The sequence below is a fragment of the Lepisosteus platostomus genome, chromosome 2 (assembly GCF_059453375.1).
Source record: "Lepisosteus platostomus isolate fLepPlt1 chromosome 2, fLepPlt1.hap1, whole genome shotgun sequence".
NCBI classification, from domain to species: domain Eukaryota; kingdom Metazoa; phylum Chordata; class Actinopteri; order Semionotiformes; family Lepisosteidae; genus Lepisosteus; species Lepisosteus platostomus.
This window is the reverse complement of record NC_142612.1, coordinates 57256803-57275837: the sequence shown is the minus strand read 5'-3', so window position 1 is coordinate 57275837 and position 19035 is coordinate 57256803. Positions and strand designations below refer to the sequence as shown.

Sequence of the window (19035 nt, the reverse complement as noted above, 5' to 3'; positions counted from 1 at the left end):
CATAGCGGACATGCATTTAAAACCAGCATAAGAATGCCAGCAGTATGCAGCATTAAGAATAGGTAGATTTTTCACACTTTCAAATATAAAAGAATACTTTTAGGGTAAAAAAATTATTAACCGGGACACCAGAATTAAATTTACATTTCTTTCATTTAAAAGGATTTACGTTTTAAAAAAACAATCCTATTAAAATGAAAAAGAAAATAGTGTACATTGTACAGCAACTTTTGATTGTACTCTTGACACTCTAGAACTGGACAGATACTGTTCACTTAAAATGTGGGAATGGAGTGACGTTTATATTCAACAACACCTTATTGACAGAGAGCACCTGTGAATTCAGACGTGCCAAGACTTTGTTGTTTAATTTAGCATAATTCTGTCTTGAGCTTCAAAGGTGCTTTCCACATCTTGCAGTATAGCAACCCATGGAAGGTTGCTATGATCAGATTCATTCATTGTAAATTCCTTCAAATTCCAGTACTAGTCAAAGTGATACAAACTTGTTCTTTCTCATTAGAAACAGAAATAGAATAAAAATGAATCAAGCTTCGATGCACCTTGAGCGACTCCAGTTGTCACATTAATCTGAGTGTATCTTGCTTTGTTTTTATCATTTTTAGCTTTTAGTAATCACAATGGAGGGCAACGTAGTCCGGAGTTCAAGATCACACTTTTTTATTTTTAGCATTTGCAGATATAGCCAATTTTCATAATTTATTATTGTGTATTTTTGCCGTCATTTCTTTGACTATGGAAGAAAACCCTTCAGTCTGAAGGAAATTAGCCAGTTTAAATGAATAGGGTAAAGGTTAGAACAAACAGGTAATACAGATGACAGACTTTATTAAATACAAATGTTATTAATTTCCTCAGTGTTTTTCAGGGCATCAATATTTCTTGCAAGGATGATATTAATGTTTCTTTTAACTTTAAATATTAGGTATAGTGATCCACAGGTTACACTAATAAAATTATATTCCTTTGTGATGGATTGTTACTGCATATATCTGACAAGAAACACAATGGCACATTTACAGTGCCAGTAAATCCCACTTATCATTTGTTGAGCACATTCTTGGATAAGGGCATCCTGGAACTGCAGAGTCCTGAATTGAACTGGATGAGCATTCGTCACTTTTTGCAGCCTGTGCCAAGCATGGCCAATAGGGCTCCAGACATGAGGTCACTTAGGTCAGTCAGTTCTCTGCACTGCATGCTGCATAAGATAAGCAGTGATGACACATGCTTCATTTAAGTAAGCATTGCCATTGCGCCTAAAAATATAGTTTTGCTGTGGCACAGAAGGTCTAAATTACGTACCAAGTAGCAGTCATAATTCTATGCTTGGACACACTGATTTACCCCACAGTTCACTGTCCCTTCACTATCTGTAGCACTTCTGCAACACAGAATGTGGTACAGAGATGCTTCTTGTATTAGACATCTGATTGATGTAGGGGTGTGTCCTAAATCAGTGGTTCCCAGCCCTGGTCCTGGAGGGAAATGCTTTTTTCTCCAGCCGAGTTCTCAGTTACACAACTGAACTCTTTATTGCCGTAATAATACGATTAATTGAAACTGTTTGAACGCAACTCTTAAACATGTCAGAGGTGGCCTTTTAACAATTTAATTTCCTCTGTATCATTACACCATTGAGTGGAAAACAAAACTTGTAAATATTCCAATCAAGTTACTTATTAGTTCATTTAAGGCTTCGATTAAGAAATTAAGCCTTAATGGAAAGAAAACCTGCAAGTATGAGGGCCTGCGGGACTGGGTTTGGGAGTGTCACAAAGTGTCTTCCAGGACCCTATGTGTAGCGGAGCTAGTTCAGATACGGTGACGTCATTGTCCTCACTGTGTGTAGCAGGGACCTCAGCTGCCTGGGCTGAGGGAGGTCTCCTTTAGCTCATGCGGCTGGTTCCCTGTTGCGTGACGCCGGAGAACCGGGTTTGCGCCCCAGGTGCTGCGGGACGGAACGGGTGGCGGAGGGCACGAAACCGCGACGGTCACATATGCAGACAGCACAATCCAGAAGGGAGTGAGAAAACACGGGGAAAAAAGACTAGGATAGGGACTGGAAGAATAACATGGGGCATGTCCAAGGTGCGCTGGTGCTTGGGGGGTGTGTCCAAGACAAACAAGTCCAAGGGAAACTAATGTCCAAAGCCAGGTGATCCATCCTGACACAGATAAGCAAAGTTAAAAGCCAGAGCGGGATCCGGCGAAGGGTCGGGGGAAATAAAAGGGGGGTAAGGGGGCCAGATGCTCCCAGTCCAGGAACCAGATGGTCAGGACACCGTTGTGAAGCCTATGCCGTCGAGTCGCTCCTGGACTTGTGGGTAAGCGGGCTTCCGGGCGTCCACCTTCCAAAGCTGTGCACAGATTGGCAGGAACGTCTGGCTTTTATAGGACGGTATCAGGAACTGGAGGCAGGTGCAGGGGATAAAGACTAACGGGCTGGAGCGTCCTTAAGAGAAGGGGTTTGCGATCGTGACAGGGAGCCCCTGCCCTACATCAGTGTTTTTCCAACTTTGATCCAAAAGGAGAACTACCTCTTCTGGTTTGTGAGTTTTTTGCATGGTGAATACTTGTGAATTTGCTGTTAGTTCTTAAAAAGTCAAATGGGATTTGTAATTGCTATCAAACCTGTACCCAGTTGTTCTAATTGCTGAGGAGAGGCTACATACAGCTCTGTCATTGGAAATAGTACTCTTGAAGTAGAGTACGTATGCAAGACTGACTGAAGAAACAAGTTAAATACAACTCTAAACCAGGAAGCAGATCAGTTAAGTCAATTATTACTGGAGACGCAGAGCTCAGCTGGAATGAAAACCTACAGGCAGTGTTTTCCAGGACCAGGGCTGAGAAACACTGTCCTACATAACCCCGAAGCTAGGCTCTACCTGTTACAAAGGCAGCTGTATTTAGTTGATTTGATATTGTATTATCCATATCTCTCCTTATTTCAGTTCGCTTTAATGTGTAATGATTAGTAAACTGCCATTGATGTTCCATATGCAGAATTATGATTAGACATTTCTGGGGGCCTGAAGTTGCGACTAATACTTGAGTCAAAAAATAATTTGCCTTCTGATCTGAAAGGGAGTAATATGATGCTAAGTCTTAACAGTTTCCTAAAGTTATAGTTCACATTTCTTGCATGGTAAGGAAAAAAGATTACATTGCGTGATAGGGGTTTATTAAAGTATATGGACTGAGAAGCCTTTTAAAGTGGGTCTAGACAATATTATTTATTTAACAGATGCAGTTATGCAGGATGACTTGGAGTTTGTGCAAACTTTACATTCTGTATATTGAGCGGCGTGAAAAGAAGCATCACTTACTGTATTTATAGTCAATTGTTTCCAGGAATCCCTGCCCAGGGTAATGACATTTTCGTGTCAAGTGCACTGACATTTTATAGAACAGACATGACCTTCTGTAGGTGAAGTCACTGTACAGATGAAAGTCACAGGGTAGTAGTGTGTGCTGCCACTGTTGAAAGCAATGTGAGCAGTAAATCCAGTATGTGACACGTGCTTTGCGCCAGGTTGTATGTGCTGCGTTATGAGATTCTGCCCCATTCCGGTTATAGATCTGGAACAAGCCTGTTTGCTGGTCTCCAGCTCACCTCACTGATGTTCAGTCGTTTTTCAAGTCTGGACATAAGTACCACATTCTCATCTCGCAAAAAAAAAACATGAGTCATATGAGGACGTGTCGGTACACCCAGATGAGTCGACAGGAAGGATGGAAAGTGAGACACCAGAACTCAATCGGTGTAGCACCGTGTAGTCAGGCCACCATCGATCTCTACAAGTGGTGTTATGTAGCACCTAGGCACTACTGGCGTGGCTTTCTCACTTGGGCCTTGGCAAGATGTCATGAGTCATGGTCTCTCAGATCATAGCCTGTCATCAAAGGACTGTATTAACCTTGTTTGCCTATTATATCTTGCTGGTTTAGAGATTGCTGACTAGGACACCAAACAGCTTTGTGGAGACTCCCACATAATAATAACACAAAGGCTTCGTTCTTTTAACACGCAGGGCATACTGGTTCCTTACTGTGTTTTACCACATTCACACCAGGCCACTTTCTTGCTATGTGATTTAGTGCCTATGCAACAATTGAGTACACTTGAGTGTAACACAGTCATGTATGGTCATCTTCCAAAATCGGTTTTCTTTCCCCATCCCCTGTACATACATAATTCTGATTTTCTTTTGAAGCTCAATATGCAGTTGATGAGCTGTAGGGAAATGTTGTAGAATTTTAGGAGCTGTTTCAGTCATTACATTACACTCTCCATTAAGAACCATAAAGCACATATGTCCACATTTTTGGAGTCGTTCTCCAGGCACACTGACGAGCAGTATGGTGGTCTTTGAGAAGCAAAGCAGTGTTTATTTTGTTGACGTTATTATATTGCTTTAACATGGCATTTCTATCTTCCTAAAGAATTCTATACAAATCATGTTCTGTATTGAAACAAGAGGTCGTTATGCACTTTTCTGCTTGTCATGCTGTGAAATTGAATAGACCTCCAGTTCTAGCCTGTTGTGATAGGTAAACATCAATCAGTGCTTCTTTGGAATTGTTGAACACAGCCTGAGTTCTGGTAAATATTTTATGACTTTGGTAGCATTTCTATGACTGTGGTCTGTGTGTGTGCCTTTTGTGTCAGTGATTATGGGTAAAGAAAAAGACTGAGTTTTTTTTTTAATGCGAAGGATCCACTGTAGTTGAGTAGCTCCACATTGAGCCTGTTCTTAAAAGCATGACGTTGTGCTTGACTGAAGTTTATGAGTGCAGCTATTTGTGGCTCTGTTAAAAGGAACAGAGCAATCCTTTGCAGCAATTCCATCTACCTCTCCTGTGCCAAGGAAAAATATTCCCATCTAACCAAGACAGACGAGTGGACAGGATTGGTTTTTATTTTTTTTCCATTTTCCTGATGTTTGCGGTGGAAAAGAATAACTAATGAATACCCCAAAGATAAAGTGCTATAATCATTATCTGCGTTTTCCCCTCAAGGAACTGTATATACAAGTGCTATTCTCCTGATGTTTTTCTTGATGAGATAAATGTTAGACTTTTGAATTAGGAAAATGTGAAAACATAATTTAGTTGGAACAAGGAAGCCATACCCTGTCTTTGAGGATTGGAATCCTGCAGTTAGTACAGATTTTTTTCAATCCAAATGTTTTACAATTTACAAAAATAATTTGATTTTGTATCCAGATAATTCAGTGAGTGCTAAGATCAGAGGTGGAATGTAAATGATCTGACCCTGTGACTTTAAAGGTAGCACACTCCCTATTTGCATTGTAAATGCCATACATTTTTAAACTGCAGTGTAGGACCCTAAGCAACCTGTTGTATATGTAGTGTATCTGCTTTCAGTTTGATGTTAGCAGAACTGTCTCATATCCAACATATGAATTTTATGTTTAACCTATTGTATATTGTGCTGCTAAGTGTGTAACTGCATGCCATTGTATCTAATTGACGTAAATGATCTTCTTCATAGGGACACAATGAATAGATACAGGGAGAGTAAAAGCAGTGATGGATTTCCATAGCTCTAAACCACACAAGAAGAAAAAAGTGGCAGTCATGTAATGCTGATAGAATGATATGCGTTTTACATACTATATGCAAAAGCATGTAGGTTCTTTAGATTTAAAGGTTATTGGTTATTCTTTCTTTGTTATGTCTTCCTCAAACAGCTTGCAGCAATGGTTCCAGAGAGTGTAATAATGGTGTTTCGATTACATTGTAACCACTTGGGAGATGCTCACTGAAGACCCATCTGTTCCTCTCTCTGTCATAATGTCTGGACAGAGATTTTTTTTTCAGATATGCGGGGAGAAAAAATATCTTGCATTTCGTCAGCACATTAGATTAAACCTGTTACTGTACTCGCAGTTCAAAATAAGAGTGGCTTCTTTGCTGTTCTTTTAGGTTATATTCAGGTTATACTTGCTTCCGTTTCTCAAAGCCCTGCGGAACAAAGCACTGTATGGCTGCAGTACAGATTGCAGCCTCTATTTCTTCATGTGCATTGCAGCAATATTACTTTAGAATGTCATCAGTATGCAGAATTTAATTCCACTTTGTGGCAGGGAAGTAAACAAACAATTCCCATGTAGTTTTCATTTTCGTAATAAGTTAAAATCCAGCAATGTTTTTGCATTTGCCTCTTTAAGCTCCCTGTGTACAGTATGAATTTCTTGTGAAATTCTAGAGCCCTTTTCTGTAATTTGCTTTCTTTTCTAAACATTTTCAAACAAATCTTCGACCTTAGTCTCACTATTTTTGAATCAGTCTGAAGTATTTTTCTTTAAAATGATGTTTTCATCAAGACTGCAGCATGACTGCGGATGAGTATTCTGTATTTCTAGAAATATTTGCAAGCCTATAGATCCTACATCCTATAACCAATATTTAAACATTTGAGGCTTGATGTTGTTTTATTGAGCTTATTACAAAGTATTGCTTTTTTTGTTAAAAAAAACAACTAAATTCAATTTTTGTGTCATTCCTTAGATTGTTACCCTGCAGATTCTGCTTTCAGTCAGTATGGACTTTTCCCTCTTATTAACTGGGCATCTCTGCCATTTCCGTCCTAGTCCTGTAACGTATGCAAATTTCCAAATAAAACACTGCTTTCAGTCCTTGGTCTTGGTCTTGGGTTTCTTGCATCCACTTAAAAAGACGCTTCTTCCCGTGGAAAATTACATTTCATGCCATGTCACGGTTCAGAAAATGATCCCTAATAAGGCTTGCAAGGAAATCTAATTTGCTCAATCTTTTGTAGGCTCATAAGAGATTTACTGCCCATTACAAATCAGTTAAGCTCTTATCTGGATGCTTTTATTCTTTTAATTGTCACTTAAAAATGATAAGGAAAGAACTCATTTCCTTAAGCTTTACAGCTTCTTGATTCTCTATTGTATGATGGAACTTTATTTTACTGTAAGTCCCAAGAGTCACAGATGAAGCAAAAATAATGTGATCAAAAACCTAAAAGCCATCATTCCAAGGGTAGTCAAAGCCATTTAAAATATTTATTTGGAAAAATCTCTGTACTTTTGCCTTGCTGCTTTAATGTGGTGTGTATAGCCAAGATTGCCTTTCAGAGGCACAGTGTCTTTAAGCTAATGGATCTGTAGAAAGTGCTCTGCTTTCCTGTGTGTGCCTCATAACAATTTGGTTACCAAAAATTATAAATGCACTGCTTGACAACATAAAGCTCCGTCTTTTGCAGTGAGAATTGCTGTATGTTGGTGAGAAGTGCATTAATTAAATAGCCCTGATCAAATGTTTTATTTTCTGAAACTTAGCTCACAAACCCATTCACTCTGCTCATTGTGGCTATAGGGCTACAGTACGTTTCTTCAACATGTATTAAGTACTGTGACTGCCATTGGCTTAGGAGACAGTACCGAGCATGGCAGAAGGGAGCAAAATCTTTTTTCTAACGCCACAAGTATAAAATGAGTTGTGCACAGACTTCATAGAACCATTGTGATTTTTTTATCACCCAAAACTGGGGCATTACCCTGTTATGGTAGCGGAAAGCCTATCAAAAGGACGCTCTTTGCTGCAGTCCTTGGCACTTTTGGATTGGTAATAAATAACACTTCTGTGCCCCATCATAAGTGGCTGAACTGGTGCTCATCTTTTCTAAGAGCCATGAATACAATGAACTGTGGATGTAATTAGAAGAAAAGAACACTGCATAGTTTTCTTTCAGCAGCAGCAGCTTTGTTAAAAGAGGAGGAATCAGTCCTTCCTTTCAGCCGCATTCAGTCAGTAAAACCATTTGTGTAAATGAGCTGTTTGTCTTATTGTGGGGGGTTATACCACTATCCAGCTACTAAATTGTGGCTTTTAAAGAAACCTTTGTTGCTTGATCAGAACCTTAAGGGAAAACACTCACATTTGGATATGGACATAAGTCTGTGTCCTTCTAGTCATAGTTTTCAGAAGACCCACAAAATGTTAAAATATCTGTTGATGCTTTAATCAAACATCTTTCTGATATTTAAAAGCTTGTTTTGTTTCTGCTCGTCAGCCCTTTGATGTGTAGTATATTATTGGCTGAGACACATCTTTGCTTTGTGTGAGGTAGTGAGCCTCACATGGACCTGAATTATACATCCCCAGCCTCATACTGCTTTGGCTCCCCAGGAGGCTGACTCTTTATTCCACTGCCTGACTTACTGTAATTACACTATGTCACTTGTGATGACTAGGGACTCTTCATCACCTGTAGGGCTGGGTATAGCTGGACAGATCTTGGTGTCTCTAACACTTGCTTTGTTGTGCTTCTTGGAAACCGTACTTCAAATCATAGTCAGCAACATATGACCTTTATGATTCTCCTGGCACGTTCTGTACACGTTCTTAAGAGATGTTATAATTAGTGTTGTCATATGCATGGTTAATTTCTACATAACAGTTTGTGCCCTTATACTGGTGCATTAATCATTGCTGTTGGAATGGATTTTATATTTATTTAGAATGGAACTACATTAGGTTTCTTTGAATTTTGTTGTTTTGTTCAGTGTAAAGGCAGCTTGAGCAAAACTGAGCTTGGACAGTTGCATTTCATGAATCTTTACATTTGAATATCAAGCACATACTGTAAAAGGTGGCACAGTCTGTATTTGCAAGGGTGTTCAGATGTGTTTTACTGATGATGCTGTACTGAGCACCTTCTGAGTATGGGGCCCAATTAGAATATAAAGAACTGAGCACAGAAATCCTTTAAAGAAAATTGCTGAGTTATACGTTCCCCTTCTCTGGTCTCAATTGACTTTATCGTGAATTAGATTTCATTGACCTATGTAGTTGTTTCAAGCACAATGTGATGAATCACTGAAACTGTACCTATGGAACAGGGTGCACTGTAAAATGAAATTGAAATGAAAACTAGCAAAGATTGATCCACTTTGCAGAGAATAACCTGTTGTGTTGTACAGCAGAAGCTGAAGACATTTGTGGAGTTAATTTGTCAATACAGTGTAAGGCCTGCAGGATGTGATGCTGAAAACCTCAGAGATTGCAGTTCTATTTTAATTAAACACATACATTTATAATCACCCAGTACTGTACCATTGAAACTGCAATGTCATGTTTTTGCATCATAATCTGAGTTAATACGTTGTTTTTAGTTATTGCCTGACAAATTACTCGTATTTCTAGTAGTTTCAAGATACTGCTGCTCAGTTGTTAGAGTCTGAAAGCACTGTATAAATGACTCAGGATACACTTTTGTGTGACAGAGGACCTTATATGAGGTGAAGTTATTGTAACAAAGGAAATTTACCAGTACTGCAGGTATGTTTGTGTTGACCTTGGATCGTTCTGTTGCCAAGGGATAAATACATGAATTTTCCACAGTTCCAGGACTTCAGGTGCATCACCTACAGCCTGTCCTCTTCAAACATGCTGTATAGCTGCTGTTTCATGTAATAAAGACTTCTTGACAGTTACTTGCTTTTCTATATCCTGGTGAGGCTGTTGTTTTTTTGTGGTTAATGTTTTTATTCCTTCATGGAATGAATGTTGTGCTGTTTTGCAGTGTTTCAGCAAGTGATAGCATTTGCCTGTCACCTGTTTCCATAGTTTCTGTTTTCATCTGAAACCTAAAAAAAAACCTTTGTTTCAAGAAATACTGGAAATTGTACCACTTCTAGTACATCTTGTACAATTTAAAACTGGTTAGTCAGGGTCTTTTTGCTGCTCCTGATATGCAGCAGGGTTTTAAAGTGTTGATGGTGTTAACATATTTGCTGCGCTTGTTTTAAGGCCTTAGAAACACAGAACACTGCTGCTCCACTTATGGCAGTCAGACCTGAACATTGCATATTTTGTCTGAAAGAACAGTATAGCAGGGTACTGTAAATATAGGTTTCCTTCCAGGATAGGAAATTGCAGAAGGAGGCCAAGAGTTGTTTTGTAAGAGCACAAACCTAAAAATAATTAATTACAAGCTAGCTAATGGCCTGATAAGTTCAAAAGTTAATGTTAGAAAACAAAAATATTTCCTTTTTTAGAAACTAATTATCCCAAACTTTCCCTGTTCCCCGTAGTGTGTATTGGTCAAGTGTGATGCCCTGTTACTCCATTTAATTGTCCTGGTATCACGGTACCGGTGTATAGTACAGCAATTCTGATACGCTTACCCACTGTAGGTTTGCTAACGTTTCTCTGTGTATAAAGTAACAAGCTTCATAAATAATTCTCTCCTCTCTCTTCCCAGTGGGATACCAAGTAGAGAACGATTGTAGTATTGTGTTACACTGAGGTATAGTCAGACTGACAGAACTCTGTTGGACCCTTACAAGTGTTTATTACTGTAACTAGGAAACCCTCACTCAGCTTGAGGGATTCACAAAAAACTTAATGATCCAGAGTGCTCTGGTGTTGCTCACCTGGCCACTGCACTAAAGTAATGAATTGCTTTAAAATGTAAATAGTGTGGGAATGTCTGAAAGATTGGAATGGTTTAATAAAATGTATTATCTGCTGAGGAAAACATATAAATTCCATCTATGGCTTGTGCTAGCAAACACTTGATCAGTTAATCATTACTTTAATAGATGGCAAGCTAGTTATTATAGTCTGTTATGTTGAATTTGAATTTTAAAAGTCATATGGTTTCTTTGTATATATAAACTTGTGTTAAATACATAGGTATTAGGTAATATCTTGATTATGATAAACTGTAGTTTTACAAATGGATGGATGAACTAAACTGTAGGTTTTTTTCTATTGTGTAAACTTTGTTTGAAACCATTAAATCACCAATTTATTTTCTTTTACATTTAATTCCCAATTACCTCCTCAACATCTCTCTCCACACCTCACATTGTGGGGAAAAAAAGTAAAACCTCTGTCTGAGGAGAATTGGAAAAAAAAACAACAAAAATAACACGTGTCCTTTAAGACAAATTTTTTTACCTGTATTTTGCAAAGCCTTTCAATAATGTCATGCTAGTATGATCTCTAATGTAAATTCCTTAATTGTACGTGAAATACTGGATGTTTGTATTCTTGAACTGTAGATCCAAAAATCCTAATAAGATAAAATCACTTTATTGGCCATATACAATTTCTTGCATTAGGAATTTGTCTTTTTGCATACCCCAACTTGCTCTCCATGAGACACACAGGCACACAGACAGGGAGAGAAGCTTAGGGTCAGAGCGCAGGGTCAGCCATTTATACGGCACCCCTGGAGCAGTTGGGGTTAAGGGCCTTGCTCAGGGGCACAACAGTGTAGGATTCCTCTGCTGGACGCAGGATTTGAACCAGCAACCTTCCAGCCACAGGCACAGATCTTTAGCCACAGTGCCACCCTTCCGCCCTATGCTCTCCCTAGCAGTAGGTTGCTGTAATCTCATGCAGGTTTATATAGAAGCTTTTGATTAAAAAATACATCCAAAAATGAGGTATTTTGTTAAGAAGTGCTAATCAAATAATTCAGGTGCTAATTAATATATGACTATATCTTTTCAAATATGAAAAGTACTCTGCAAAATGTGCTCTGTAGTAGGAGCTAATGAATCATACAAGGTGGTAAAGGAGAAAGCAGATGATAAGATATCTTCATTGTATATCAACAAGATTAATTGAGTACATAGAGCTCGTAAAAGGATATAAGGGATGGTGCAGGAACAGAAAATCACAGAATAGCGCTGTCTTCTGAAGCATGTATTGAAAGAAAAGAGGAATCATGCACTATGCAGCAGAGCTGTGCGACATGACTAATGCGACTCTACAGTGTGAGACAAATTACTTTTCTCTAAAACGTACAAAGCAAGGAGAACTGCTTTACGTTTCACCACAAAAAAAACTTTTTCAGTCTTAAAAGAGATGGCCAAGAGCAAAACAGCTGTACCTTGTTGCCTCCAATGAATCGTTTTAAATTGTTTCTCTTGGGAATAGCAGGGTGTTTTGATGCGTTATTTCTTTTATATACTTTACCGTATGGCGATAAGTGATGCACAGGATACCACTGTTTTTTGTCTCTTCATCTGGACGGCTGATAGATTTCATAATGCTTTGTGTCTGTTTTTCATGCAGAAATGGTGTCTGAAAATGACAGAAATGTAATTGATTGTAGAAGGGGTTACAAATGAGAGGAAAGCTTATTACTCATCTAGTCCGTTTGGGCGTTAGCAGTTAATTGACCCCAGGATCTCATCCAGCTGTTTGCTTGAAAGAGCAACAGCATGGCTGAATAGCTTGTTCCACACTCCTACAACCCCTGGGCTAAAGAAGTGCCTTCCATGTAGTTTCCACTTATTTCCTGTGGTTCATATTTTACTCTTCAATTGGAAGAGGTCCACAGGGTTGACTTTGTAAATGCCTTTGAGATTATTGAGTACTTGTATCAGGTGTAACATAATTTATTTAAGATACTTTAGGGCAAATACAGTAGCTGCCAGGGGCTGTATGTTTGTCCCTTGCGTTCCTTGGGACGTACAGTATGCTGTGCAAAGAAAAAGTGAAGTGAAAGAAGTTTTCTTCCTGGCAAAAGGACTGTTCTGCGGTATTTTTCACAGGGTGACCTTCACATTGTGCAAATAGGAGAGAGCTCCTCTCACCGTGATCGTGTTCCTGCACTGCGGCATGTGACTAGTCAAAGGTTTAAATCTCCTGAGATGTCAAGGCAAATAAAGTACTCTTTTGTTTTTCTAACATACATCTTGTGGCTTGTAAAATCACACTGTAAGCTTGAACTAAACCTCATGCAGTAGGTCTTGTTTTTAAGGGGGTGCCTGTAGATACTTGCATAATATCTGTGTTTTATTGTCTTATACATCACATTAACAAGCAGTTATTGGAACGTTGCTTTGATTTAGTATGTAGAATATAAATGGAGAATCCTTTAAGGATGCTTCCTACACAAACGTGCTGTTTAATACGATAAGTGCCACCTGCTTTTACTAAGCCATGCAAATGATTATATTATACTATTGTGAGCTTCCCATGGCCTGGATATTAACATGGAAGTTAACAAAGGGATTAATCTGGATAGGAAAATATTGAATATGTCTGCAACTCCTGCGTTTGTGGCAATAGACTTGCAGATTATCCGGTTGTCATTCCGTAGCCTGTGTGATTGTTAAATCGAGTATGCCGACCACATACATTAATACACAGTTTATACGTGAGCAGTTTTTGACAACAATAGATTTGCTGGCCATGCATAAGCATTTGTTTTCTATATAAATTCTTTTAACCTTTTGTATACATTTAGGCTTTTTGTTTGAACAAAATCCTTAAAACATGTCTTTGTAGACTTAGGGGAATCCTGACTTAATATTCTTAATACCCTGACTTGATATACAGTATCTTAATATTCCAGTAAGGTTTTGGTATATCAATAATTTGAAGAACCCAGTACAAACATGTTATCTGGAGGAGTACAGCAAGACCAAAAGATTTAATGACTATAAAAAGTAATGTTTTGTACTTTAAACATGGTAAATTTGAATTGTCCAGGTCCATAGCAATTCCAGATTTGTTAGATTTTGTTTTTCTGTGTAAGCATTCCAATTAAAAATTAATATCAGTTTCATTTGAGGTAAATAATGCTTGTCAAAAACTGACCTGTTTAAAATGTATGTGAATATACCTTCAGAAAACTCTTGCTTTAGCACACACATAAGCAATTGTAAGTACTGAAAGAAAATGCTTAACCTAAATACATTTTAATAGGTTCTAAGAACTTTTTGTGGTAGGTCAATTGGTTTATAATATATTACTCTATTACTAGGCAATGTATTAGACTCAAAACTATAACTGAGTTAAGTTTGACTGTGTGCTCTGGAGTGCATTTGACATATCTGTATAGAAATTTAAATGTATTCATATAAATGTACTGTACACCAGCATCTATTTTAGTGTCTTCTTGCAGGATGAGCCTTTTAGTTTAATTTAATATTCTTACTAAACCTTCCTTTGTTTTCTGTTTTTGAATACCATGGAAACTTGGCTTCATGGTGGAGCACCTGTAAAACAACATGCCTTTCATTTGCAAAGGACTTTACTAATTACAAACACTCTTTTGGAATTTTAAAGCACATGGCTGTATTGACTGGAGTTTATTTTACTACCCATTGAGCCCACATCAGTGTTCTGTCTTTTTCTTATATTTAAAAAAACCCAAGACCCAATAGGAAGTGTTTGTGTTAATGATACTGGGTACTTCAGAATTGTTGCCTAAACCTGGGTGTTGTCTTTTTCTTTACCGATAGCTGTGTTGCTATGGTAGTGTGGTAATCTACAAATACGTTACGTTTCAAACATGATTAGAATCTGCGTCAGTTTCCTGAAATGAGTAAGAACAAGCCCAATGTCTGTTGCTGCTATACTTTTATTTATGTCTGCTATATTGGTTTGTTTGATTATGATGAAACTGTACTTACATCATACACTGTATGAGTGTTCTTCTTTCAGAAAGGTAAATTAATCCAGAATATGTGCGATACCTCTTTGTTACATTACAAGTCTTATAGGACTGCCTTACTCATCTGATCAGATAAGTGTTGAAATGAATGACTTCAGTTATTGTGTTCATTTCTTTCTTTGTTCAAGTTTGTTTCAAGAGTAAGTTAATTTAATCTGGCCTGCCAGGGAAGCACTGAGAAGTTTTTATGCTTCAGGTACTGCGGAAACACTAGCATGTGGGAAATGTATGTATTATACAGTGTTTCAAAATATTTGGGAGATTGATAATTAATCCTTCCTGTAAAGACACAAGGAAGTGTGTCTCAAACATCCTCACCTCTTTTGATTCCTTCTCCTCAGAGGTAGTGATGGCCTAAGATGTCTTAGAAACCCCTCCCAAAAACATGACATTCACACAGCACATACAGTACATGCCCACACTGACCAGTCACTTCCCTAACACACGGAGGTATGACAGGGCTCTGCAAGCAACGAAATCCCATTGTCCTTGACTAAAGACCCCCAACAAGACAGTTTTTTTTCCAAAATGTTTTGTACACAGCAGACTAACAACATGCAGTAGCTTCAGGGGAGAAGCAGACCTCACATTGTATTGTGAAGAACACCTAATCTTTGTAAGACAAGGCAACTCATTGTTCAAGAAACATCATAGCACAGTGAAAGCAATTGTAGCCTGTGCATCTGTATGTGAGCTGCATGTGTATGGCACGCTTCAGATTGCTGTGTTTGGGGGAAAAAAGAACAGAATGCAGCCTTCGCTCAGTAGCCATGTTAACTTAGGGAAAGAAAAATGAAGGCTCATTCGAAGTAAAGGTATACCCCTATTCTCTAGTAATCTTGTGTACAATTGCATAAGGTGTACAGTAGCCATACACTATACTGCATTGAAACTGGCACACTACATTACTCAGGCAGCTGTGACTGTTCTGCGCTGTCTCTTGACTACTGCCCTTCTGATGGTTCGGAGCTGTCATAACCTGTCTATGTGAAAGGGTTTATACATCCAGGCCAGTGCTCTCATGCAGTCTTATTCACACTGGTGTGGCAACACTGCTGTGTGGCTCACAGCCTGGCAGTCATGGGATCTTAGCAACCCAGCAGTCATTTTTTCTTATGTCTGGTGTTACCTGATGATTACGATGAGCTGCGTAATCATCACAAAAGTCAATAAGAACACAAGATTAAGGCGTTGCAATTGAATACCTTTATACGAATGAAGACAAAAATGCTGCCACAAGCTCCACCTGCTGCAGAACATTCTATGGGCATCTGAAACGTTCACATCTGTAACCTAGATCATCTAATGGGTGTATGGATGGGGAACAGTTGAACACACTGATTTTTTTTTAATTTTTACCCCTCACAGGTTGTTGTTAAACAAGTACATTATGACTTTTAAAGTGCTATCAGTGGTACAGGTTTTAAATCACATTACCTTTCACGTCTTTCAGTTATCGCTGTTGCAGCAGTTTTTTCTTGACCAGTTTCATTAAATAACTGATAATGTGTGTGATTGCAGCCCATGCTATTACAGTATACGCATACAGAATCTATTGCTGTTTTTTTTTTTTCACCAGGCACTGGAACCTTTGGCCGTGTTTTTCTAGTGAAAGACAAAATCACTAGGGGGTACTTTGCACTGAAAGCGATGAAGATCCCCGACGTCATCCGACTGAAGCAGGAGCAGCATGTGCACAATGAGAAGGCAGTGCTTGCTGAGGTTAATCATCCTTTCCTTATCAGGCTGTAAGTGTCGAGCGTGGTGACTGATGCCTGCTTGCTTTATCACGCATGGAGTGAAGAGGCTTTAGGATCTGAAAACAAGGCTATGGCATAAATGTGAAAAGAATGCTTCACTCCCTGTTTGATATAGTTCTGAATGTTTTGATTTGTTTCTCATTTTGAAAATGAGGTGATGATGGAGGTTGATGATTATGATAATTTTTCTCTTTCGTACAGGAGTTGCACCGTAATCTGTCTCATTTCTCCACTAAGCATACTTCAGGTTTTTCTTCTTGTAGGATTTAGATTTTATTTTAAATTTGAGTGTTAGACTGGATGAAATGCTCAAGACCCCTGATGAACAAAGAAACAAATCTTTTCTAAGTGATCCAAAGATCTCATCCCGCTGTTTCTTGAAGAAAGCCAGTGCATCAGCTCCAACAATATGGCTGTGTAGCATGTTCCACACTCCCACCACTCTGTGTAAAATATGCCTCCCGTTCACAGTTCTTAGTGCACTTCGTCATAGCTTCTGGTTGTGTCCTACTGTATGCCCCTTTGTGTTTCACTCTTGATTCGGATGGAATTGGGGAAATTGCTTATGTATTTCTAGTATTAAATTCATTATTATCGTGGAGGTGGTTTTTTCATTTTTAATGGTGACACATGGAAGCAGACATTAAACAAAAACAGCTTGTGGCCCCTCTATTGTATGGTAGGAAGTTGACATCCCATAATCCTACACAAGACACTGACCGTGAATAGGGGGAAATAAAGCTGTGTGGCCTGCTCAGCAGACTGGCAGTCAGAAATATGCTTAAAAGAAAATAACATTTTGGGCTTAAACTTTGTAATTTCAAATTATAGAATGTTTGTTAAATTATACAATAGTTAATGATAATGTTCTCTTTTCCTGGTGTCTACAGATTCTGAGAACCTGTTCTCTGCAGTATGTCATTAGTATGTCACTAGCTTATTCAAAATGTTACACTTTGCATGCATTATATATTATTATGTACCAAAAAACTAGTATAAAGTCACAGGGCCAATTTTGTCAGTAAGGGCAATAAAGTCACAGTTGCAATTTTGGCTTTAGTAACCGTGAGCTTTTTTAAGAATAAAGTAGAATTTTATTTTGTATAATTATATTTTATCATAGAATTCTAGACAGGAGTTATGATTTATTAAAAATCATAACTTCCGCCTACAACAGACAACATTTCCTGTACTTCCAATTAGGATAAAGCAAAATCACTTTCTATGTGAATGAAAAGCAAAGGTATCTGTTGCATTCTAAACTAAAACTATTTCCAAAAAACCTTTAGCTGTGGAAAATTGTTTAGACTTTTAGCATTTGATTTATTTTATGAAGTTAATGAACATTCAATGCCAATCTGGCATTTCGGCATCTAATATACATCTTTTTCATCAATGCTTTGTTGTTGATTTCACAGATTCTGGACTCATCATGATGACCGATTTCTGTACATGTTAATGGACTATGTGCCTGGAGGTGAACTCTTCAGCTATTTGCGCAATATGGGCCGATTCAACAACAGCACAGGACTGTTTTATTCTGCAGAAATCATTTGTGCAATAGAGTACCTGCACTCCAAGGAGATAGTTTACAGAGACTTGAAACCTGAAAATATATTGCTGGACAGAGAAGGCCATATGAAACTCACAGACTTTGGATTTGCTAAAAAGCTTGTTGACAGGTATGTACAAGTATATCAAGCATATTATATACTGTATACAGGAACAAGTAATAGGTTTATTCCATGCTGAACAGAGAAGAAACCACAGAGTGTTTTCTTTCTTCTCTTTTCAGCATGGAATAAACCTATTACTTCCTTTGCAGCCTACACATGCTGACTCAGCTACCCACCTGACATATTATATATACAATAAGTATAGCTATATTACGGTTTTGTAATGGGTATATCCCATTTAAGCATTTTAATCGTTACGTCGACTTTATAGGATATTATAATGCAAAACAAAACCTTGAGCCTGATTTTTCTTGTGAATCTTTCCTCCTGCTCTTTCAGTGTTTTGATTTCCTGTTATGTGTGAAGCAATATAATATAGCACACCCACCTCAGACACCTACATATACTGTACATCTTTAAAAAAAAGACTTTAATGATCAAGCAGTTACTGCAGAAAATTGCCATTTCTGGGAACTAGATTGTTCAGACCATAATAGCCATACTTTTTTTTGTTCCACACGCTTGGTAAAACACCATCACATATTTGCTTGTTAAGTAAGTATCTAGCTCCTGGGGTGGTAGTGTGACAGTAACAACCATTGTGTCCAGGAATATAATTAAAAAGATAAACAGAAGTCAATCTTTCCTTTATACCCTGTGGCTGAGCTGAAAACAGAAAAAAATCCTCTGTTATTTTTTAATTATTGATATAAGAACTAGCTCGTACTCACATTTCAGCAGAATCATTATTTTTGGCATTATATGCATGTCAAAGCAAAAGAGGATTTATGCAAAATTTCTTTAAATCACTATGTATGTATTATTACATCTAAACTTTTTAACAGCTCAAATGGTGATGGTATTTATGTTTTGCTTTCTCTTTGAATTAGTTTTAAAATTGCTGTAGTAGTGTTCAAGGGATTGTTTCTACTGTATCTAAATGGAGGTTGGTGAGTCAGCAGCCATTCTAACATCTTAAATCATGTCATTTCTCAGTACATACATTAGTGAAAACTATTTACATCATTGAAAGGCAATAAAACGCGTAACCATAGTCAGAAAGCAACTCTACAACATTTAATAGCCCCTGGTTTTC

At 38.0% G+C, this 19035-nt stretch overlaps 1 protein-coding gene across 3 annotated transcripts in view; it reads left to right on the top strand.

Moving 5' to 3' along the window:
- prkx (protein kinase X-linked) overlaps positions 1–19035 on the top strand; it is a 46534-nt gene that overhangs the window by 1578 nt on the left and 25921 nt on the right. For all 3 annotated transcript variants that reach the window (XM_088609313.1, XM_088609301.1, XM_088609290.1), the window contains exons 2-3: positions 16083–16251; positions 17682–17945. In XM_088609313.1, coding sequence (XP_088465439.1) covers positions 16083–16251; positions 17682–17945 — 433 coding nt within the window. The remainder of the gene's footprint in view (positions 1–16082; positions 16252–17681; positions 17946–19035) is intronic.